The sequence below is a fragment of the Nelumbo nucifera genome, chromosome 5 (assembly GCF_055504915.1).
Source record: "Nelumbo nucifera cultivar China Antique chromosome 5, China Antique-T2T, whole genome shotgun sequence".
In the NCBI taxonomy this organism is placed as follows: Eukaryota; Viridiplantae; Streptophyta; class Magnoliopsida; order Proteales; family Nelumbonaceae; genus Nelumbo; species Nelumbo nucifera.
In genome coordinates this window covers 20616225-20636450 of record NC_142653.1, presented here as the reverse complement: position 1 = coordinate 20636450, position 20226 = coordinate 20616225, and the positions used below count along the sequence as shown (strand labels likewise).

Sequence of the window (20226 nt, the reverse complement as noted above, 5' to 3'; positions counted from 1 at the left end):
ACTGAGCAAACAGAAAACCAAATGCATACTCATATAGTTTCAGAGTCTCTCCTATCATGTTGTCGGATAGGAGGCACAGGGAATCAAGGACAACCGTGGAAACAATTGAATTGAACATAGGGAGAATCCCATCCGGATTGTCTTCTAAGGCGGTTAATCCATATTACACAACTTGAATTGTGAATATAAATTGTATGATTTGTGAGATAATCTATAATTGATCATTGACAAATTTTTTATATTTTAGGATAAAATAATTTGAAATAATGATATAAAATAATGATGTATGAATAAAATACTATGAGATAAACATAGAAATAAATACCACCTTAGTGAATTCACCCAACCGCTTTGCTCCTCATAGAGTGCACCTCACACTAACCTTACATCACCCTTATCCAACTATGTATTAGAAACATCTGCTTGTGAATAAAAATACAAAATAGGGAAATATTCCCGGTGTGAGGAGCACTTTAAGAGAAGCAGATCCAGATAGAAAGTCCTGTGTGGGTAGATGTTCTAATTTGTTGTTGATTTCCCTTGCTTTGAGAGTGTAATCGCGTGGCCCTCCGTTGCCGTTTGTCTTTGTGGGTCCTAGTAGAGGATTTATTGATAAACCAGGCACCCTTTTAATTGAAAATAGCCAAAGTTCAAATTACAAAATGCCCCATCTTCAAATACAATACAAATGCAACAGATGTGCAAAATAATAATCGAACAGGGGGGAGTGGTACTGTTATCCAGTGCTGTCAAACAGGTCGTGTGTAGGCCGGAACTAGTTAGAACCAGAACCGACTCGACATGAAATTTTGAGGATCCAGAACCAAAATTAGACTTAATCGAGTCTGTAATTTTTTGGATCTGGAACCGAACTAATCAATTCTTGGGACATTCAGGTCTGACCGGACAGATCCAATTATAATAAATAAAAAATAAATATTTATGTTTAATATTCTATATATTATACATTATATTATATATATAATTTATTATATATATATATATATATATATATATATATCGGCACTAGGTAAAACCGGTTCTGAACTGATAGCAATTGGGACCTTATATTAAGACCTGAAACCGATCCATCAGTTCTAGGAACCAAAACCGGCCCAATCTATTTAAATCTATCGGCTGAATCCGACCTATTAACAGCCCTACTGTTATCTTTTATTGCCCTTAATTAGAAACCACCAAACAAGGTATTATAACTGAATTCAAGTCTACTCTCAACAAGCCACTGCAGCCGTGCATAGGAAACATTCACTAATCCAATGGCTTAGATCTACGGCATACCACCCGGTCCTTATGGGACTAAAGTCTCATCATCTTTTGTTCTCTTGTTCTTATAGTTTGGTTTGGGCTGAGAAGCGAATCAAAAGATCCAAAACAACCATCATAAAAATACTATTAATAATCAGTGTGATATATATGGGATGCTAGGAACGTGGTCTTACATGAAAATAAAGCCATTTATCCGAATCAACTAATTGAGGTCTAGTGAAAACAATTGAACATTGTAACTCTTCTCACCATATATAACATGATGTAATAGTGTGGTATGATATATGTTTATATACGGTAGATTTTATATGCCAAATACAGTAGAAGCAACATATGGTTATGTGCTAATAAGGGTGTGAATGGACTGTTTTTGGATTGGACTCCGTATAAATTAAAATCAATTTAGATAGATTGGACAGACCAACAAGACATATTGAATTGGACCAGTGCAGATTTAATGCTCCAAAGTATCTATTGGATTGGATTGGATCTGGTCCATCCGTAATGAATTTATATTGGATTGAGTTAGATTGAGCCAATATCTAGTTCATTGATAAAAGATAAAAATATAGGTGTCAATAGACTAGGTTTGAGTTAGAACCAATATAAATTAAAACAAATTTAAACAGATTAGATGGTCTAATTGGACTATCCAAAATGGTCCAAAATATTCATTGGATTGGATTGGACATGGTCCATTTGTAATGAACTCACATTCGACTCGGTTGGATTGGACCAAACCCAATCCAACTGACATCCTTATGTGTTAAACTGCTAATAGCAAATGATTGCGAAGTGCTAACAGCAGAAGAATTCCTTTGTAAGGTTTGTGATGCAGCTGATGTGGAATAGAAAGCATTTCTAGTAGGTCTCGTGGAAAATATGAGAAAGGTATCGTTTTTGGAACAATGTGGTATAAAAATATATTAATAGAAAGAAAAATGAGTTGGCACATGGTTTAGCTTATAAAGCTTGTAACGATTGAATTTCTATCAGTTCCAATTCCCTCAAAATGGTATGGATGTATCTATGTTTAAAAGTTTAATATAATTCTCATGTTTTTCTCTTGCCAAGAAAAAGTCATGAAAACAAATGAAATTCGCAAAGGAATTTAACAGAATCTGAACCGTTTACTTGTTAAATGGTCCCTAATGTGATGAAGGTGCGGTTATGATGAAGCCAAATACGCTGCTAACAAATGCTTCCAACAAGCTTTCATATTTTTTTTTGTTATCCCATCGCATAGGTGTTGTATGCTAGATCTAGTCATTGGGTTAGTGGGGTAGTGATAGGAGAGTTTACATTGGTGCTCCACAGCATATACCAACTGTGTATTGTGTATGTCTCCCAAAACAAGTATGAGAAATGTTCCTAATGTACACTGAAATGTATATGTGGGGTGTGCTCTGTGAGGTGTTGATGTGATCCCGTGATAGGATACTCAAGAGATGCACTTGCACGCCATGTGAACCCGCCTTTTTGCAATTTTGAACCTATGTCTCCTCAAGGTCACGTATGCCTCAGACCAATTTGACATCAAGTAGATTGGCATTTACATTTTCAACTTTAACATTTAGAATTTTGGAATGATAAAAAGCTTAGCTCCTGAGCACCATAACTTTACAAAGATGGGGCTTTCTACAACGTGAATATTTTTCTTTTTATTTGTTTTTGGAATCTTCACATCAACAAAAAACAAAAAGATGTGTCTTCAATTCTGTTTTTGTTTTCAAAGAAAAAACAAATTAGTTTTATTTCAAAAAACTTTTTGAAACCATCAAAATAATGGTTTTTAAAACAAAAACAAAATTTATAATGAAATTATATGATTTATATAACATGATATTAAATAATCATATGAAAACATGTTTTTGAAAATAAAAAAAAAATCAAAAACAAAAAACATATACATAATCAATAACATTTTTTGTGATTTTGTTTTGAAAAACATTTTATTTTCAAACCAGATGTTTTTGAATCAGGCAGCAAGTAAAACAATTCGCGTCGTAGAACGCCTCCCAAGATGATCAGAACCTACCATTCAATCGGTCCCACTTTAAAGATTATTAGGACTAAAGATCTGCAAATATCCCTCTACCCCCATCAAAGAAACTTATGTTCTAATACAACATGTATGTTTTGGTAAGAAGTATTTGTATCTAATCAAAAGTTTCGATTTAACTCGATGAGAGTTATAAAAATGGTACATAATTGGAATGATCTAAATATACTTCTGCTGTTCTACATGTTGATTTATATTGATTTTATCTGTAAATGTTTTTCTGGATGCCACCTATCAAATGATGGATTCTGAAAAGTGGACTTTGAATCTTGAAAGACAAGTTATGGGTTCGTTTCCAAAATCAGAAAGGCATTGGCTGTTTGCAACAAACAGCATTCACTGTTTTTGGAGCTTTCTCTTTCTCTGCATGACACCTTATATCACTCAGTCCCTTGTTTGTCTTTTACTAAAACAATATAGTTAAAATTACTCTTTTACCCCACATCAATGGTAATGTGTTATGGATAACAAGCATTCAAACAGTACTATAAGTGTTTTTTTTTTTATTTCCATCAATTTATCACATCAGAAAAAATGAAAAACATCATCAAATCATAAACTGCAGACTGCTTTTTTAGGAGGAAAAAAAACCGTTACAACACTATCAATGCTTATGATTTGGGCTGTTGGGGGGGGGGGGGGGGGGGTGATCTTGTGATTTTGAATCATCCATGCATGGATCTCCTGAAAGAAAAATTCGTGTATGAATCTTGAGAATTGAGAGTATGGCATCCTAATATGTTCCATAGTCTAAGTGTACTGACTGTTACCAATACCTACTCCTTTGGGAGATGGGATCTGCTCTTCACACAGGGCGCCTCACACAACCTCACATGCACATCATATCATGCATTGGGAACATTTCCCGTATTTATAAGTTATTATTCACGGGAGATGTTCTCAATACATGGTGGATGTACCTTTGAGGTACCCCATGTGTGAGGAGCAGATCCCGTTCCCTCCCTTTGTTTTTCAACATTTTAGTACAATAATTTCAGATTTTTTCTATATTTATAGTATATAATAAAAATGTCTTATGAGAATGATTCTAGTAGGAAATTGCCTTATGAAACCCTTAATTTCCTGCATAGGGATGGCCCATCCCCAAACCATGGGATTTGATGAGAGAACTCCATTGCAACTAGCCATAGATCCTACCAAGTTCACATTGGCACCCCATAGAATGCACCCCACAGTGCCCATGTGTACATCTCAGTATGCATTGAGAACATCTTCCATCTCCTTTAGTTGTAATTGGGAGATGTTCCTAATACAAGATTGAAATATGCCGTCGGTTGCACTGTGAGGCACAGATGCGAATTCAACTGAGCAACCATCAGTTAGTTTTCCAAAGTTGTATCGATAGTAGCTACAGAAAGAGGTGCCTTAGCGTGTCTGATGATTCATGACCTCATGGCTATCCTCTCTCTCTCCTAAAACTAAGTCGAGCCCTGCAACTTCTAAAAAGTCCGAGTGTCCATAACATTGTGTCTAATCATGGGCTAGCAATTGGTGGTAATGGGCCATTATGGCCCATCTTCCCGTTGTATATAGCTGTCATTTTTTTTTTTAAATCAGTATAGCTATTAATTATGCTTGGTCTTTAGCGACTAGTGAGTCACTGGAGGGTCTTGTTCAGAAACTGGTTCTGCGCATTTGCTTATCACGCTGGAATTAGGCGTTTCTCTGGCCTAGACTAGAACCAATTGATAGCACTAGGGATGCCACGGGTCGGGTTCAACATAGGTTTGCCTCAACCTTAACCCAACTCTCCATATCCCATCCCAAAACAGATCCAACCTGACCTAAAAAGACATGATTCCTGAACCCAACCCGATAGGGTTTAACCTGATTCTAACCCGATTTGACCCGTATAATTTCAAATGTATTTTTTTAAGATATTTTGAAGACATAAAATACATTAATCTAAGTAAGAAAATTTTTTTTATAGATTCTAAGGTGTTATTTTTTTTCTATTTAAGAAAAGAAAAAAATCAAAAACAACATATAAATAAATTATAAACTTTAAGCCTATAAAGTTAGAAATCAAAAAATTGCAACAATACTTCGTATATATGCAAGTATCATGATCTAGCAGGGCAGGTCAGACAAAACCCAAACCCAACTCAGGTCAAAGAATCAAAACCCTAACCCGACCCTAAACCAAATATACTTGACCTTAACCCAACCTTATTAAGCCGGGTTTACCATTTAACCCGACCCATTGGCATCCCTAGATAGCACTAATCCAATTCATTTTAAGTCGGATCTGTTTAATCATAATACAGTTGCCCTAAAAAATGTGACCACTCGTCCACTCCATTTATGTCTAATTATAATTTATAATGTGCACATTTCTTATTTTTTATATTTAATTTCACAAATTTATGCTAGTTACCAAGCAAAAAGGCCAGTTGGCTAACTCAGTTGGTAAGTCATCTGGCTGGGTCTAGCGAAGACTTGGGATCAAATACTGTCATTACACGGATTAGGGGTAATGGGTAAGAATAAGAATGATGGACTCATGGTTCAATTTGGCAGAGGTGTATTGGTACTTAAAAACACACAGAAATACTTTTTTTTTTCAAATTTTGGTTTTTGGGGAGTAAAAAATGGTTTTTTTTTTTTTAATTAAAAAGGGTGAGTTCCCGAAACACCTGTATCGTATTGAATTTTTGAACCTTGGATGGACTTTCCTTACCTTTCTCTAACTCTTTTTTCAAACCAAACACAGCCTTAGGGAGCATTTGGGACCATTGTTTGATTTAATGGTAAAATCTAAGGTTGTCAAGAGTGAAATTAAATACACCACAATATCGTTTTTTAGTTCATCAATCATCATTGATGTGTTCGGCTGATCGCAAGTGCTGCAACCACGGTCAGCAGGTGCGAGCTTAAAAAAAAAAAGTCCCCACCCCATTTCTATTTGGAGGAAGTAGATGGAAGAAGCACAAAGAGACTGATTTTACAGATGTGGACCTGTCCGTATGATTCTCAGTGGCTCAATTATTGCATTCTGCACTGATGGATTATATTTCTAGTTTCATTTCCACTGTTCCATAATGGCCCCCATTAGAGGAACATGTCACTTCATTTGCTGGCTCTTTTGGTTTTGGCTCCATCAGTTTCGCCCTTTCTCACTTCTCAGTAAAGACTCTCTTAGCTGGCTCGAGTAATCACCGAATTTGTTCACAGAAAATATATTTATCATCTAATTAATTTACACACAAAAATCTATCAAGTAATGGGTCTCATGACCTTAGCTACCAAAGGAAACACTATTCCATCCTTACCTAAAATGTGTGCCTAATATGTTCAGGCAAACAATTATTTATGAAAATAAAAGCTTGATGAAAGCTAGAAAGTAGACAAAATTCATCTCTCTTCCAACATCCAGCATGATGCAAGTAATTCTGTTCAACATATAACAAATGATTGCAACATACTTTACTTGGCCACTGTTGTTTGAAGGGGCAGAGAACTTTCAATTCCTTCAGATTCTGAATTCCTCTCAGCAACAATCTTTGACATCCCAAACATCTGGAAAAGCCCAAAATACCTCCCATCAGAAACACAGTAAATTTACCTACTTGTTGTACAAGACCAAGACCAACTGCTTACCAAATACCAACCTTCTCAATTGTCTTCTTAAAGCAAGTTTTGTGTTCATCCATAGAGGCATGAATGAATTCATCAATATGATCTCTTAAATCTTCCAGGAAACTGGCGTCTTCTGATTTCTTCCTTCTACATGAAGTGATGGCAGGTTTTGCAGAAGATGTTGGCAGGGATTCGGGTTGATTTCTTTGAGAATCCATCCTTGCGGGGTCTTGATATGCAATTTATTATTACCTTATACATCAAGTAGCAAAGTTAACTTGCTGTTTGAGAGCAAAAAGATTTACAATGTATTCATAAGGTACAGGTTTTGCATGGTCTAAGAAACAACAACTAATGCATACATCGAAGTACGGAAAAAAAAGGAGCACTGATATCTCATTTATGCATAAAATCAAGTCACCATAAATGGATATAAAGTATCAGCAAGATTTTGAATGATCATGGTCACCAAAGATGCAGAGCTTTTTTTCTTATGCTTCCTTGTTAATAGCAAAGTTAACTTGCTGTTTGAGAGCAAAAAGATTTACAAGGAGAAACAACAACTAATGCATACACCGAAGCACAGAAAAAAAATTAAAAAGGAGCACTGATGTCTCATTTATGCATAAAATCAAGTCACCATAAATGGATATCAGCAAAAAAATCAGCAAGATTTTGAATGATCAAGGTCACCAAAGATGCAGAGTTTTTTTCTTATGCTTCCTTGTTAACAGCTCAAGAAGAGTTAAATCCTGAATTTGGTAATCTTCTGCTTGGATCATCTAAAAATGAATCCCCACAATCTCCCATCTATGACCTACCTCTTTTATAGCACAAATATGAATGTTTATCAAGCTAGAACTTGAAACTATCGGATTAAAATTACTGACTGAATCAAGCAAAATGATACTGCCCAAAAGGCTATCATGTTTGAAATTATGTTTTAATTGCAGGAATTCCTTGACAAAAAACAAAATGGCTGCCCATGCATGTGGGTAATGAATAAACCATACCTCCGCAAAAGACACAATGAATAAACCATACAGATAAAAGAATCCTTCAGTGCGACCAATTATCGAACATTTAAAACGTGAGTTGAAACCAAGTGGATTCCATAAAGGGGCCTAAACTGAACCAACTAACGAGCACTAAGGAATACATCAAATCATCTATTTGGATTATGAAATCATTCCAATCACTTGTTCAAAATATCAAACACATCAAATCCTCCAAAATTAAAAACGAATAGAGAGCCTGTCATATATAAGAATATGATCTCTGAATTGATAATCCATGAACAGGACTCAGAGGGTCATAGAAACCTATCAATACACAGAAAAACAAAGAACGAAACAGTTGTTTTTTTCATCTTCAGATGATATATGATGCGTGAGATTTTACCTCGTTCTATACGTAGGAGACGAAACTGCAAAAGAAACCGTAAACTCGTTCGTTGGCTTTGCTTCCCAAAACCGCTTAAAATAACAACAAATAGCTTGGGAAGCAAGTTTGGAGAAAGGGAAGTTCTGTGTTTAGTACTTTAGTCCTAATGTCCTGCCACCAACCAACGTTGAGCCACATGAAAGATGACGTGGCTAAGGCGGTTCGGGTGGAACTATCCGTCCGGATTTCAGCCTTTCCGGGTCAACTGGAAACCCTGGTGAGTGGTGAGGCAGGCGCAAGTTCCAGTTTCTCTGGATAAGTAAATGGTGTAGTATGTACAGCTGTGACTTGAAGAGGGTTTGCGTAACATCAAGCTTCAAACAGCAGTTCCTTCTGTTTCTCTCCGATTTCCTTTTGGCTCCGGACGGAAGAGCTTACAGGAGAAGGAAAGAAAGAGAGGGAGACAGCCAGACAGAAAGATATGGCAACAGGTACTGCTTCATTCAAGGTAGCGTCCTTCGTACTTGCAACAACTCCGTAATTATATTCTGTCTGTTCTTAATATCTTATTTTGCCTCTACCAAATGTTAAAAAAAAGGAAGAAACTCAGAATATCAATTACAATGTCTATATGGCATTTTCTGCTGTAACATTTTCGTTTTGCTGAAATGATAACATTACTATATTATTCATCTTGTAATTCTTTTCTAACTTCTTGAGTTGACTGCTTTCATACTAGAACATATGGTTTAATCAATTCTCTTCGAATTTGCTTTACTGGTTAGGAATAATGAGTAGATAATTAATTTTAGCTTACTCAAATAACTGCACGATACGTACACATACCATTTGGATGAAAATTCCTTGTCACAATTTACCATTTTTCACACATCGGGTTCAAACACAACCTGTTGATAACTTCTAAAGATTGACTATCAAGAAAAAAAAAATTGCTAATTTCCAAAGATTCTATATTAGCTGAACTACTTGTCTCCATATAACAATAGAGGCAGCTAAACTCCATTCATTAGGCTCAATTTGGAAGGAATACAAATGCAAAACCTTATATTTTTATGTATTTATACTGTACAACGTGTACATATTTGTAATTGTATTCTTTCCAAACTGAGCCTTAATAATAAACTGGCATCATCAAATGCGATCACTGGTCATGAATCAACAAATTGCTGGCAATCCTGGTTGAAATGTTCCTGGCATTTACAAGAGACCTTCTTTTCAAACACGTTGGAGGGTTTCAATGGTGAAACAGATTAATGGAATGGACAACCCAGAGATTAGCATTATACAGACACTCCACCAATTTAGTTTTAGATGAGTATAATCCTCAGGTTGTAGTTTATGTATCTGCAAGACCCCAAAAGTCTTGAATGCGAATTCAATGCTAGACATGTATATTTCTAAATATTTTTTATATGATTTTCCATGAAACAGATAATCCTGGGATCCAAGTCACTGGCTCGTCGGAATATTTTAACTGAAATGGGGTATGAGTTCACAATAATGGTATGATCCCTGCATAAAATATTCCTTCTTTCCATCTCTCCAGAATCCAGAAGTTTAAAGTAGTTTATTATTTAGACTGCAGACATAGATGAGAAAGGAATTCGGAAGGAAAAGCCAGAGGAGTTAGTAATGGCTCTAGCTGAGGCAAAGGTACAAATTCTCTATTTTTACGAAGTGTTGATGATGATATTTTCAGTAATATGGGTGGACTGTGTCTTATCACTGTTGGATAGGATTCTCATGATTCTTACTTGAATTTGATTGTATTTATGCATAGGGATTTGAGAGTATTGCTTACTATTCTTTGGTCAGTAGTAGGAAAAGTAACATTTTTTTTTTCACTAAATATGCTGGATTGACTATTTCTACTACTTCCACCATATGTTTCAGATTCTGGTGTGTCTCAGTCTAGTTCTCAATACCTTAGCAAAGTATCCTTTGTTCATTTTCTTTCTCCTTTATTAGCACTTCCATGCATGGGTTATTATGTGGTTTATCTTACTCTAATTTCTGATTGTAGCATCATGACTCCAATTCAAGTCTCTTATGAATGAAAATTTCTTCTCAGGCAGATGCTATCATAGCAAGGCTTCAAACTGCTGGTTATCAAGAGAAGGACGCTGAACCAACACTCCTAATTACAGCTGACACAGTATATGCCAATTCTCTGCTGTTATTTTTCATTTTGACAATTTGTACCAAATGTAATGTAGTCTTCTGCTATCTATGTACCAAGGATACATCATATTTTTTATTGCTTTTTGGAAAGAGATGGGTTTATTCTTCCAATCTGCCCTTTGAGTATGAACAATGAGACATGAAGGTCTCAATTTTTGGTTGTAGCTCTTACCACACAGTCCAAGTTCCATATTGTTCCTCTTTTTCCTTTTCTTATCACTCACAGAAGTTGCAATTAAGAAAACAAGCTAGTTCAAAAATGTGGAACACCAATAGAGATGATTTATGCTTACATCATCCCTAGCAAGTTTATTAGCTATTACATCAGCCAAGATTCAAATTAATTTGAACAAGCTGTTCATTATGGAGTTTGGATGCAAAGATCTAGTCTCTTTAATATGATGGGACAAGATCCTGGGTCATCATGCTTCTAGATGATGGCATCTTGCAACTCAACTCAGTTTTCATCCTAACTTTTTGAGGTCAGCTACATCCCACCATTGTGCTTTATGTTTTCTGTTAAGATTCAAGTCCTTAGACCATTTCTTATCCTGTTTTTGTTGATCTTCCTCTTGGACCAAGTTACTCCTAACAAGTGCTGCCATTGGTTCATGCAAATTTTCAACTTTCTCGAACCTGGGCAGTATGTCAACTTTAGATGCAAAGGAAAAATCTCAGCTTTCAAAGAGTCAGATACCAAATCAGATTAAAATAAACCATGCTGATATTACCCCCATGATTTTTGTGAACACCTTTAATTACAAAAGGTCTTGGTGTCACAATACAACACCCATTACAATTGAGCTTTGCAGCACCTTTAATGAAAGTTTCTCTTTATCCTTCAAAAAAGAAAATGATCGATTCTACAAAAATGGGTTGTTCATGAAATGAGATTGCAAATTAGAAACTATTGACCATTGGTTGAAGTTCACAACCTTGATTGCAGTTCCTTCCAGCATCTTTTTCGTTTTTATTTTGTCCAGAAAGGAAGACTGTTTTCTGTGTTGTTTCTAGGTAGTTGTGAGAATTAGGAATAGTGGAGGAAAGGATTCAGATATCTTACCTTAGTTGAATGGAAATTTCTTCTCAGGCAAATGCCATCATTTCAAAGGTTCCAAACTTTTGATCATAAAGAGAATGATGCTGAGCCAACATTCTTAATTACTGCTGATCAAGTACACCCCAATTTCTTCTTTATTTACCCAATTTGATAAATTCTGTCTTGCCAGTGTTGCACTTTGATGGTGCGTGATCTGGTAGCTCCCTGCTGGAGGGCAACTTGGACGCCAAACTAGGTAGGTCGCTTGGTTGAGCTATATGGAAAGAGAGAAAAGATCAGAGTACCCAGGCTATTTTACCCAGTGTGGGCACTCCGATGCTTAAATTAGCAAACTGGAGTTTTCTGATAGCTAGAGAGCCTGAGTGCTAAATCATGCACGTACCTTTTCTGTGAATGGGGATGCCTTTATATAGGCTATCTGCCGTGAAGCTCACGAAGTGCGTCCAAGATCTCCGGTCCGTCGGCTCTTCCAACGTGGCGTCGTGATCCCGGGGAAGTTGGAGATGATAACCCGCTGAACGAGGAGGTCATCCGGCATGTTAGGCAGGTTGCTAGCTGAACTCGGGCCAGGTCTGCGGAAGCAGGTTGCCTCTTATGCCGACCTAATGTGTTGTCAAGTAGCACAAGCTTATATCTAGTATTATGGTGCTCCACCATATTTTTAGGTTCCAGTCAGGTGTGTAAAGTTCCAGTTCTATAAGGAGGATCAGAAACATCTTGCTTTATAAATAAGATGAATGGCAAGAGTAGCATTTATCAACCATGTGGAAAATCCTCTTTCAGCTTGACATGGGTAATTCCAAGTAAGCTTGTGCTACCTGACAACACTTATTGTGCATAGTAGTATAATAGTATGCATATTATAAATGTCTTAGTGTGTCTACTTTTTACTTTATTTTATTTCTTCAATAGACGATATTCCCATATCTGTTGCAGTTATAAGTTATAACTGCATATGCAATTCCATATCTTTGATATATATATTGGCATTGGATAGTGGACGGAGAAAAACTGTCCTACCTACTTGAAGTATTGTATAGGTCTGGTGATTCCGGTGAAAGGGTACACCAAGAAGATCTCCTTGAAGGAACTTACGAGTAGTTGATTCCACCTGCAATGCATTGTTATAGATGTTCAAAAATGTGGATTTCAACACAAATATTCCACTTACCAATTACCATATAAGTTTATGGATGCCTGATTTCTGCATGTTAGGTTGGCTTGACCTTCTTTCCCCTCCCAGGTATCCTTGATCATAGATGGCCTAATACCACACAATTTGTTGTTTATTAATATCATCTAGGATGCTATGTTCCTTGTATTCTGATTTGTTGATAAATGAAGCTTATTGAGTCTTTATTTTGGTAAAATTCATTACTTGATTGATTTGTAGGTGGTGGTCTTTGAAGGGAAAGTGAGAGAAAAACCATCCAGCAAGGAAGAAGCACGACGGTTCATCAAAGGTTTGCTGATTTTTTCTTTTCCTTTTAACTTCTTTATGTCATGATTCCTAGCTGGATATGGTTGTAATACACGTGGATTGCAGGATATTCTGGTGGTAATGCAGCAACAGTGGGATCTGTTATTGTTACCAACCTTAAGACTGGAACAAGGAAAGGAGCATGGGACAAAGCGGAGGTTATAATTTCTCATTCATTTCTATTTACCATCTTATCTAGATCATGTATCATATATGGTTACTTGAAACGAAAACGTTTGTGACTGTTTTAGGGTATTCTTAGATCGATGAGTGTACAAAAAAGATAATTTCCTGTTTTATGAAACTAATGTATAGATATACTGTTTTGTTCTGGTAACAACCTAATGAAATTTACAACTTTTTATTATGATAAAATGTGCATTTTTATTGAACATAACTTTTTATGAGGATATTCACAGTATTCTTCCAACCTTACAATGAAATTGATTAATAGATTGATAGCTATTCAATATATTAATCAATTCTGTTGTACTGTTGGAAGAATACTCTGAAACCCTTCCAATAAGTTACATAAGATGAATAAATAAGTCCATAAAATCAGGTTTATGTTTGGCGTGAGAGATCTCCTTGATGGGATTAGGGCTGCAAGCCGATCGGGTCGGATTCGGTAAATGGTATATCTGATCCAATCCAATAAAAAATCTGACCAATCCAAACCCGATAAAAATCCTTTGGATTTTCAAGAGTATGATTGGAATTTGCATTCAAATATCTTATCAGATATTCGATTTGATTAGTATTTTAATAAAAAAATTGTGATATAGTATAAACAATATATAGAATATACATATTATAATTTATAAATAATATATAATATATGATATTTCATAACTAACGGACTGAATTCGGTCATGGCAGATCAGATCGAGTTATTTCTGAATTCAATCCATTAACTAAACAGACTGACTTTTCTGGTCCGATCCAATTTGTTAGGATCAAGAGAGGTATCCAAATCTGGCTCTTATCAGATCAAATTCGGATTTGAATTCGATCTGATCCGACTTATTTTTAGCCCTAGATGGGATACAACTATTAAATGGTAGACACTGACCTAATTATTTATATATGCATCTTGTGAATCTCATAACAATAATACTGCTACAGATGAAAGAAACTATGATCTCATGAATATCCAAAACCTTGTCTAAGAAATTAAGAGATAGCTGCTTTCTTTGTAACCACACACTGCTATTTTTCTATTACATGATTACATCATTTATGATCTATTTTTTCCTAGTTTCTTTCATAGCTTTGATATCTTGCCATCTTGATAGTTACTCCCTCTTCCTCATCAAACTAGTGTTGACCATGGTTCACAATTTCAATATTGGTGGACATTTCTCCATACCGAAATTGAGAAAATTCAGGGATATATAACTTCTTTTGCTACAATATTTGAAAAACATAAAGAAGCTAAAAAGTATAATTGCACTTAAAAAACGTAGCAAGCAACTGAGAAGTTATAGTGTTGAATGGCATTTCTCCCTCTTAGTTTTTTAGCCATTTTTCTTCTATAAGAATGCCATTCACTTGCCATTTTGATTTCTATTTCTTTTGTTACTATATGTTTTGATTAGACTGAGAATCTTCTTTTGGAATTGTTTGTCCTTTTTTTATTGAATCATGGTCACATTCATAATTGTAAGTCAACTATCCAATCATAGAATTCCCATTTGTTCTTTCAAGAAAAAAAAATCAAAAATTTTCGTTGATTTTAACAAAACATTAAAAAGTTTTGGAAATATTTTAAAATTTTAAATCTTAGATATTTAATTTATCAATTGAATTCAAAATATCTCCAATATATCAGTGACATAATGGATTTGTATATGCCCTCAAGTAAAATGGGGGAGATTTCGACAAATCTTTCCAATACTGTGGACCAATTTGTTGATTATTAAGAGTTATTTAGCATTGCCAAAATCCTCATCATGGTCTCACATGGATTTTCAAGGAGTAATATATCATGTCATGCTGTGCAGGTCTATTTCCATGACATACCAGATGAAGTCATTGATAATCTGGTAAAAGTTCTGAAGGCTTGTTTTCTCCTGTTATTTGTTGTTCTTGCATTTTTCTTTTTTTAAATTTTGATTAGTCTGTTGTGTTCAGATAGAGGAAGGACTTGTCCTCAACGTTGCCGGAGGCCTGATACTTGAACATCCATTAACATTGCCTTTTGTTGAAGCTGTGGTTGGTTTTGCTTTTCTCTGCCGGTATCCTTTATCTCTTGTGGACAGTGTGCACATACAAACATCCACACACACACACACACACACACTGAAGCTTAAGACCCTCAAGAGGGGTTTCTCCCATCAGTAAAGATTTATCCTGGTTTAAGGAACAATATTACTCCACATGTATAACCTGCTTACTAATCAACCAAAATTTAGTTGGAGAGAAAACTTGCTCTAAAAATTTTTCCTGATATCATGATCCTAGGCTCGCATATGATAAGCTTCACCCCCCCCCCCCAGTGAGCTTTGGTCATTACTCATCCAAGAAGTAATTAGCCCTTCAGTTTTGTGAATCGGTGATGAGATACATAGTGGTTGTATTTAGCATTGTTTTATGTTTCTTCTGTTTTCTCAAGTCATTTGATGGCACTATGCAGGTAGGGTCTGCAGATAGTGTGATGGGACTACCCAAGTCTCTAACAGAAGAACTCATAAAAGAGGTCCTCTAGCTGTTGCATTAAAGCCTTTCAGTTTGTCTTAGGGTGTTTGAATGGTCCTCCTTGGTTATTCTACAGTTTCTACTTGCTTTAAAGGGTATTCTTGTTACACTAATTTCTCAAGCATTTAGAACGCAAGTTTAGCAGGCGACAGAGCTTCATAAAAAGATGTTAACCTATTGACTTTTATCAATTGTTTCAAACATTTGGAAAGTTAAGACCTCCTTGTTGCATCTTGACCTTTTGTGGTTTATAGTGTTCAGTGGCTGTTGAGCTATCCAGCCAGATCCAAATCGGCATCTGGATGGAGAAAATGGATTCATGAGTAGGTTGGGAACTTTGGATCCTATCCAAATGCCTCAAGGATAAATTTATACTTGGTCCACTGATAAATTCAGGCAAGTTTATAGGGTCCTATTCTAATGGAAGTTGAATCCCAACTTGATTAAGTCGAGTTTAGGTGAATCTTTACAAGGATCCAAAATAACTAAATATGGGTATGGATCAAAATTGGATTTTGGGTTAACCTGCCGCATTTCACTACGAGCTCATGCTAAATGTATGGGTCTTTAGGCTGCATTTGGCATCCTTTATTTTAATGACTTATCTCCTTTTTAAAGTTAAAATGCCCCTATGAACACAGATTTTAAGTGCAAAAAAAGAGAGAAGTCTTTAAGGAATGCCAAATGCAGCCTTAATGGTTCAGGGAAGGTGTTTCCGCATGATTATTTCATCTCACTTGGTTTTCTAGCTGCAAATAATATCCATTTGTATGGATTCAATACAGGTAAGGTGATCCAAATCCATTTATAATTGGATTGAATATGGATCCATCCCAGGGCTATAAACAGTACCCATTTATCCAAATTCGAATTTGAATTTGATTTGGCCAAAGGTGATCAATAAGCAAGTTTTTTGTTAAATTAGAGGTTGAATTAGAGCTGTACTGAATTGCACCAATACACTCGATTAATAACAATTGGGTTTGTTCTGCTATAGCGTATAGGATCCGGTTCGCAAGTGGTTCAGCATATTCAGGCAAAAGTATATAGGACTGTGGTGTACTGGTGTTGCTAGGCGTTTTATATTAAAACGGAAATAGGGATAGCAATTTTTCATACCCGACCTCCCCCGACCCGATGGGATCGGGGATGGGAATTGCTTTGGTGGGGCGGGGATGGGGTGGAGACGTGGATTAAAAGGGATATTCAACCGGGGTTGAGGTCAGGGGTGGGGAATGAAGTCTTTGTCCTGCCTCGATCCCGCTTATATATATATATCAAAATATATTTAAAATAGTATTTATATTCTTAAAATTTTATCCTCATTGGGGAATGAGGATGGAGGACAACTTTTATCCCCGATGGTGATTTGATAGGTGTCTTAATTAAAGGTGTCATTCATGTCAAAAAAAAAAATTAAAGGTTTCATTAACTGTAAAAACGTGTACAATCGGAGGGCATTTCAGGAATAATAGAGTTGAAGTAGCATTATCTAGTGTTGTCAATGGGTTGGATCTATCTGATGGACCAGAACTGACCAAACCAATTCCAACTATTCCAATTAATAATTGGGTTGATTCCGGTTCTTGCCTGTCCCAAACCAGTTCAGACCCATAACTGATTATATTATTAAATATACAATAATTCTTTTATAATTTTTTATCATATTTTTGTTTGAAATAATAATTTTGATAGATAATAAACAAAATAATACTAGTAAAATATGTAATTTATTAATGTAAAAATAATTTTAGTATTTTGTATCATTGTTATTAAAGTTATATTATCAAAATTTAAATTTTAAATAATTATTTGAATAAACAGATATGGGGATGGCAAATTTCCCCATCCTTGACAGGGACCCTTCCCCGACCCGATGGGGTCAAGGATGGGGATTGTTTTGCAGGGCGGGGATGGGGGATCGAGGTTGGGGTCAAGAATGAGGATTGAGGTCCCCGCCCCACCCGGCCCTGATTATATATATATATATATATATATGTTCTTTATATTGTATATATCAAAACATATTTAAAACATTATTTATAATTTAAATTTTTTATTTATTTTAAATAAATTTATTTTTCAAAAAAAATCTATTATCTAAAAAAAATTCGAGGATTCGGGTCCTGGCAGGGAATTCATCCCCATTGGGGATCAGGGATGGGGATTTGGTTAATTTCAAAATTGGAGGCAGGTCGTTGCCATTCCTAAACAGATAGTTTTAGTATAGCTAGGTTTATTGTGTCCTGATAGACCCAACCATTAACCGAAATGGCTCTAATTTTACCCAACTATTAGCCGAAATGGTTCTAATTTTGTCACAATTAATAATCGGTTTGGGACTGGTTATACCTAGACCCAATTCAGACCCAACCCTTAGGCAGCCTAACATTACCCCACTTATGTCCTGATTAATAATCGGTTTGGGATTTTGTCAAAATTCTTTTCGTATCACACCTTTCCGGCATTGTAGGTAATTGCTGGGAATTACAGATTTCGGTCACTAAGAGCAACTGGGCATTTATTTTGCTCTTATATTAAAAAAGGGTAAATTATAAAGACCCCCCTTCACTATGGGGTCTGTGATAAAGACCCCCTGTACTTTGTTTTGCTACAAAAACCTCCCTGTACTATGACCGTGAGACGAAGATCCCCTTCCCTTAGTTGTTGTAATATCTTTTAATCTCCATACTATCCTTAATTGGGAGAAAAACACTATTCATCTTCTCCGACTTCCCAATACACGAACAGCAACACTGGTAATTGTTGTAGTGGCGGCGGACTTCCGTTGATGTCCTCCCTCCCTCTCTCTCTCAGCAGAAGGTTGGAGACAGTAATTTGGTGTTTGCTTACATCATTCATCCTTACCAAAAGTACACTACTGCCACTCACTTTCTTTCTCACCGCATTGGCTAGTTTTCTAATTAAAAGAGCTAAAAAAAGTGAAGCCTTTCTCTGAAAATTGGTGCTGTAAACATCTGCCATGAACAGCGGTTTGAACAGGGAGATTCCAGATACTTTGGTTGTGATGATTGCAGAGAAGCAGATAATGAGAGTTGGGGAAGGCAAGGGATACCAGGAAGAGAGAAGAAAGAGAAGGAGATGGGCCCTCCAAAGCCCTCTTTTTTTGGCTTTTGGGTTCTGGTAAGAGAGACCAGACCACCTAATTTCTTGAACAATAAAAAAGAAGAGGTAAAGAAGTAGAAAAAGAAAAACAAAGCAAAGCAAAAAACAGTCGCTAAATTAGATATGTCTAAATTCTAATACTGGAATTCTGATATCATCTGTTTTGCTTGTTTTCAGCGTACAAATGATTCTTGATCCTCGTCACCAGCTGACGAGGCCTTGATCAGAATAAGCACAGTTGAACGCTGGCAAGGAGATTACGAGCATCAACTTATTTGTCCTGGCTTGATGGCAGCTGGATGCACGACTGAGCACATCCGATAAGTAAGTCAATCCAGAATTCCAAATTAGCTGCACTGGCTATATTTTGATTTTTGAGGTGAGAAAGGGGAAGGGGAAGAAGAGAGATCGAGGGAGAGAGAGAGGGAGGACTTCAACTGAAGTCCGCCGCTGCAACAGTTATCATCATTGCTGATGGTGTGTAATCCGGCTGGTCCTAGCTGTTAATGATCTTGCCTCTGAACAAAGCTATAGGGAGTCTGAAACAGAGAAGATGAGGAAGCTCCAGAGGGAACCCGGTATGAATGCTCCGAAGCTCAAGTTAGAATTCTCTCAAATGCAAGATAAAACTAGATGGCGCAAAGTTCACATACCTCGTTCCTGGGGGTAGGGAGCCTTTTATAACCACTTCGCGCACTCACTTCTAAGCTTCTGTTAGGTCGGGTATGATTACCTCTGGGCCCCTGCCAGTTCGGGTGTCATCCCCTCTGCTGGATAGAATCGCCACTGCTCTCTTTGTCGGAGCTGTCTCTGCGACTGGCAATGACGGTGGCAGGTGGCCGTTGAAGTGCGGTTGTCAAGCGTCAGATCCCAAGTCAGTCAGGTGCGCCGCCCTTGGATACGGACCTCCTCAGTGTCAGGTATGGTACGTTTGTTCAGCTCGGCGTCCTAGAGGCGAAGTGTCAGAGTGGTGAGCGAGGTGAAGTCTTGAGTTCAGATAGGGGAGTGTCCCGAACTGCCATGAGGCGGGCCGGTTCGGGTCATTGCCTTGTGTGAGGCTCAGGGCTTAAGGGAGAGTTCGGGCTCCTTGTAGGGAGTTTGGGCTCCTAGTAGAGAGTTCGGGTTCCTAGTAGGGAGTGCGGACTGCTGGTTCCTTCCTTCGGTGCTCGGGCCTTGGGTGCGCTGTTGTGCCGAGTTGTTTGCCTTTGCCACGTGTTGAGTGATTACGAGATCGGGCCAAATCTTCCTTCATCAATTGCCCCCCACTCCTCGTTCTAAGGGTCTTGCCCTGGCGCGGGAAGATCACGAGCTGGTAGTGGGTTTGTCCCG

General features: G+C 36.9%; 2 protein-coding genes across 5 annotated transcripts; one reads left to right on the top strand and one right to left on the bottom strand.

The window, feature by feature from the left end:
• Nucleotides 1-6608: 6608 nt before the first annotated feature.
• On the bottom strand, nt 6609-8486 carry LOC104595677 (uncharacterized). Of its 2 annotated transcripts, none has more exons than XM_010256518.3 (3): nt 8351-8486; nt 6982-7201; nt 6609-6889 (listed from the first exon to the last, which is right to left on the bottom strand). In XM_010256518.3, the coding sequence occupies exons 2-3, from the start codon at nt 7165-7167 to the stop codon at nt 6797-6799; spliced, it is 279 nt and encodes a 92-aa protein (XP_010254820.1). In that variant the 5' UTR covers nt 7168-7201; nt 8351-8486; the 3' UTR covers nt 6609-6796. The 2 variants fall into 2 exon arrangements, with proteins under 2 accessions (XP_010254820.1, XP_088745244.1); XM_088889118.1 differs by lacking the exon at nt 8351-8486 and adding an exon at nt 7963-8098.
• Nucleotides 8487-8595: 109 nt separating this feature from the next.
• LOC104595678 (uncharacterized) lies at nt 8596-16002 on the top strand. Of its 3 annotated transcripts, none has more exons than XM_019197452.2 (9): nt 8596-8823; nt 9785-9856; nt 9932-10006; nt 10425-10508; nt 12988-13057; nt 13141-13232; nt 15078-15119; nt 15208-15288; nt 15710-16002. In XM_019197452.2, the coding sequence occupies exons 2-9, from the start codon at nt 9833-9835 to the stop codon at nt 15779-15781; spliced, it is 540 nt and encodes a 179-aa protein (XP_019052997.1). In that variant the 5' UTR covers nt 8596-8823; nt 9785-9832; the 3' UTR covers nt 15782-16002. The 3 variants fall into 3 exon arrangements, with proteins under 3 accessions (XP_019052997.1, XP_010254822.1, XP_010254823.1); XM_010256520.3 differs by having other exon boundaries at nt 8681-8840; XM_010256521.3 differs by having other exon boundaries at nt 8681-8840; nt 15208-15311.
• Nucleotides 16003-20226: the final 4224 nt, after the last annotated feature.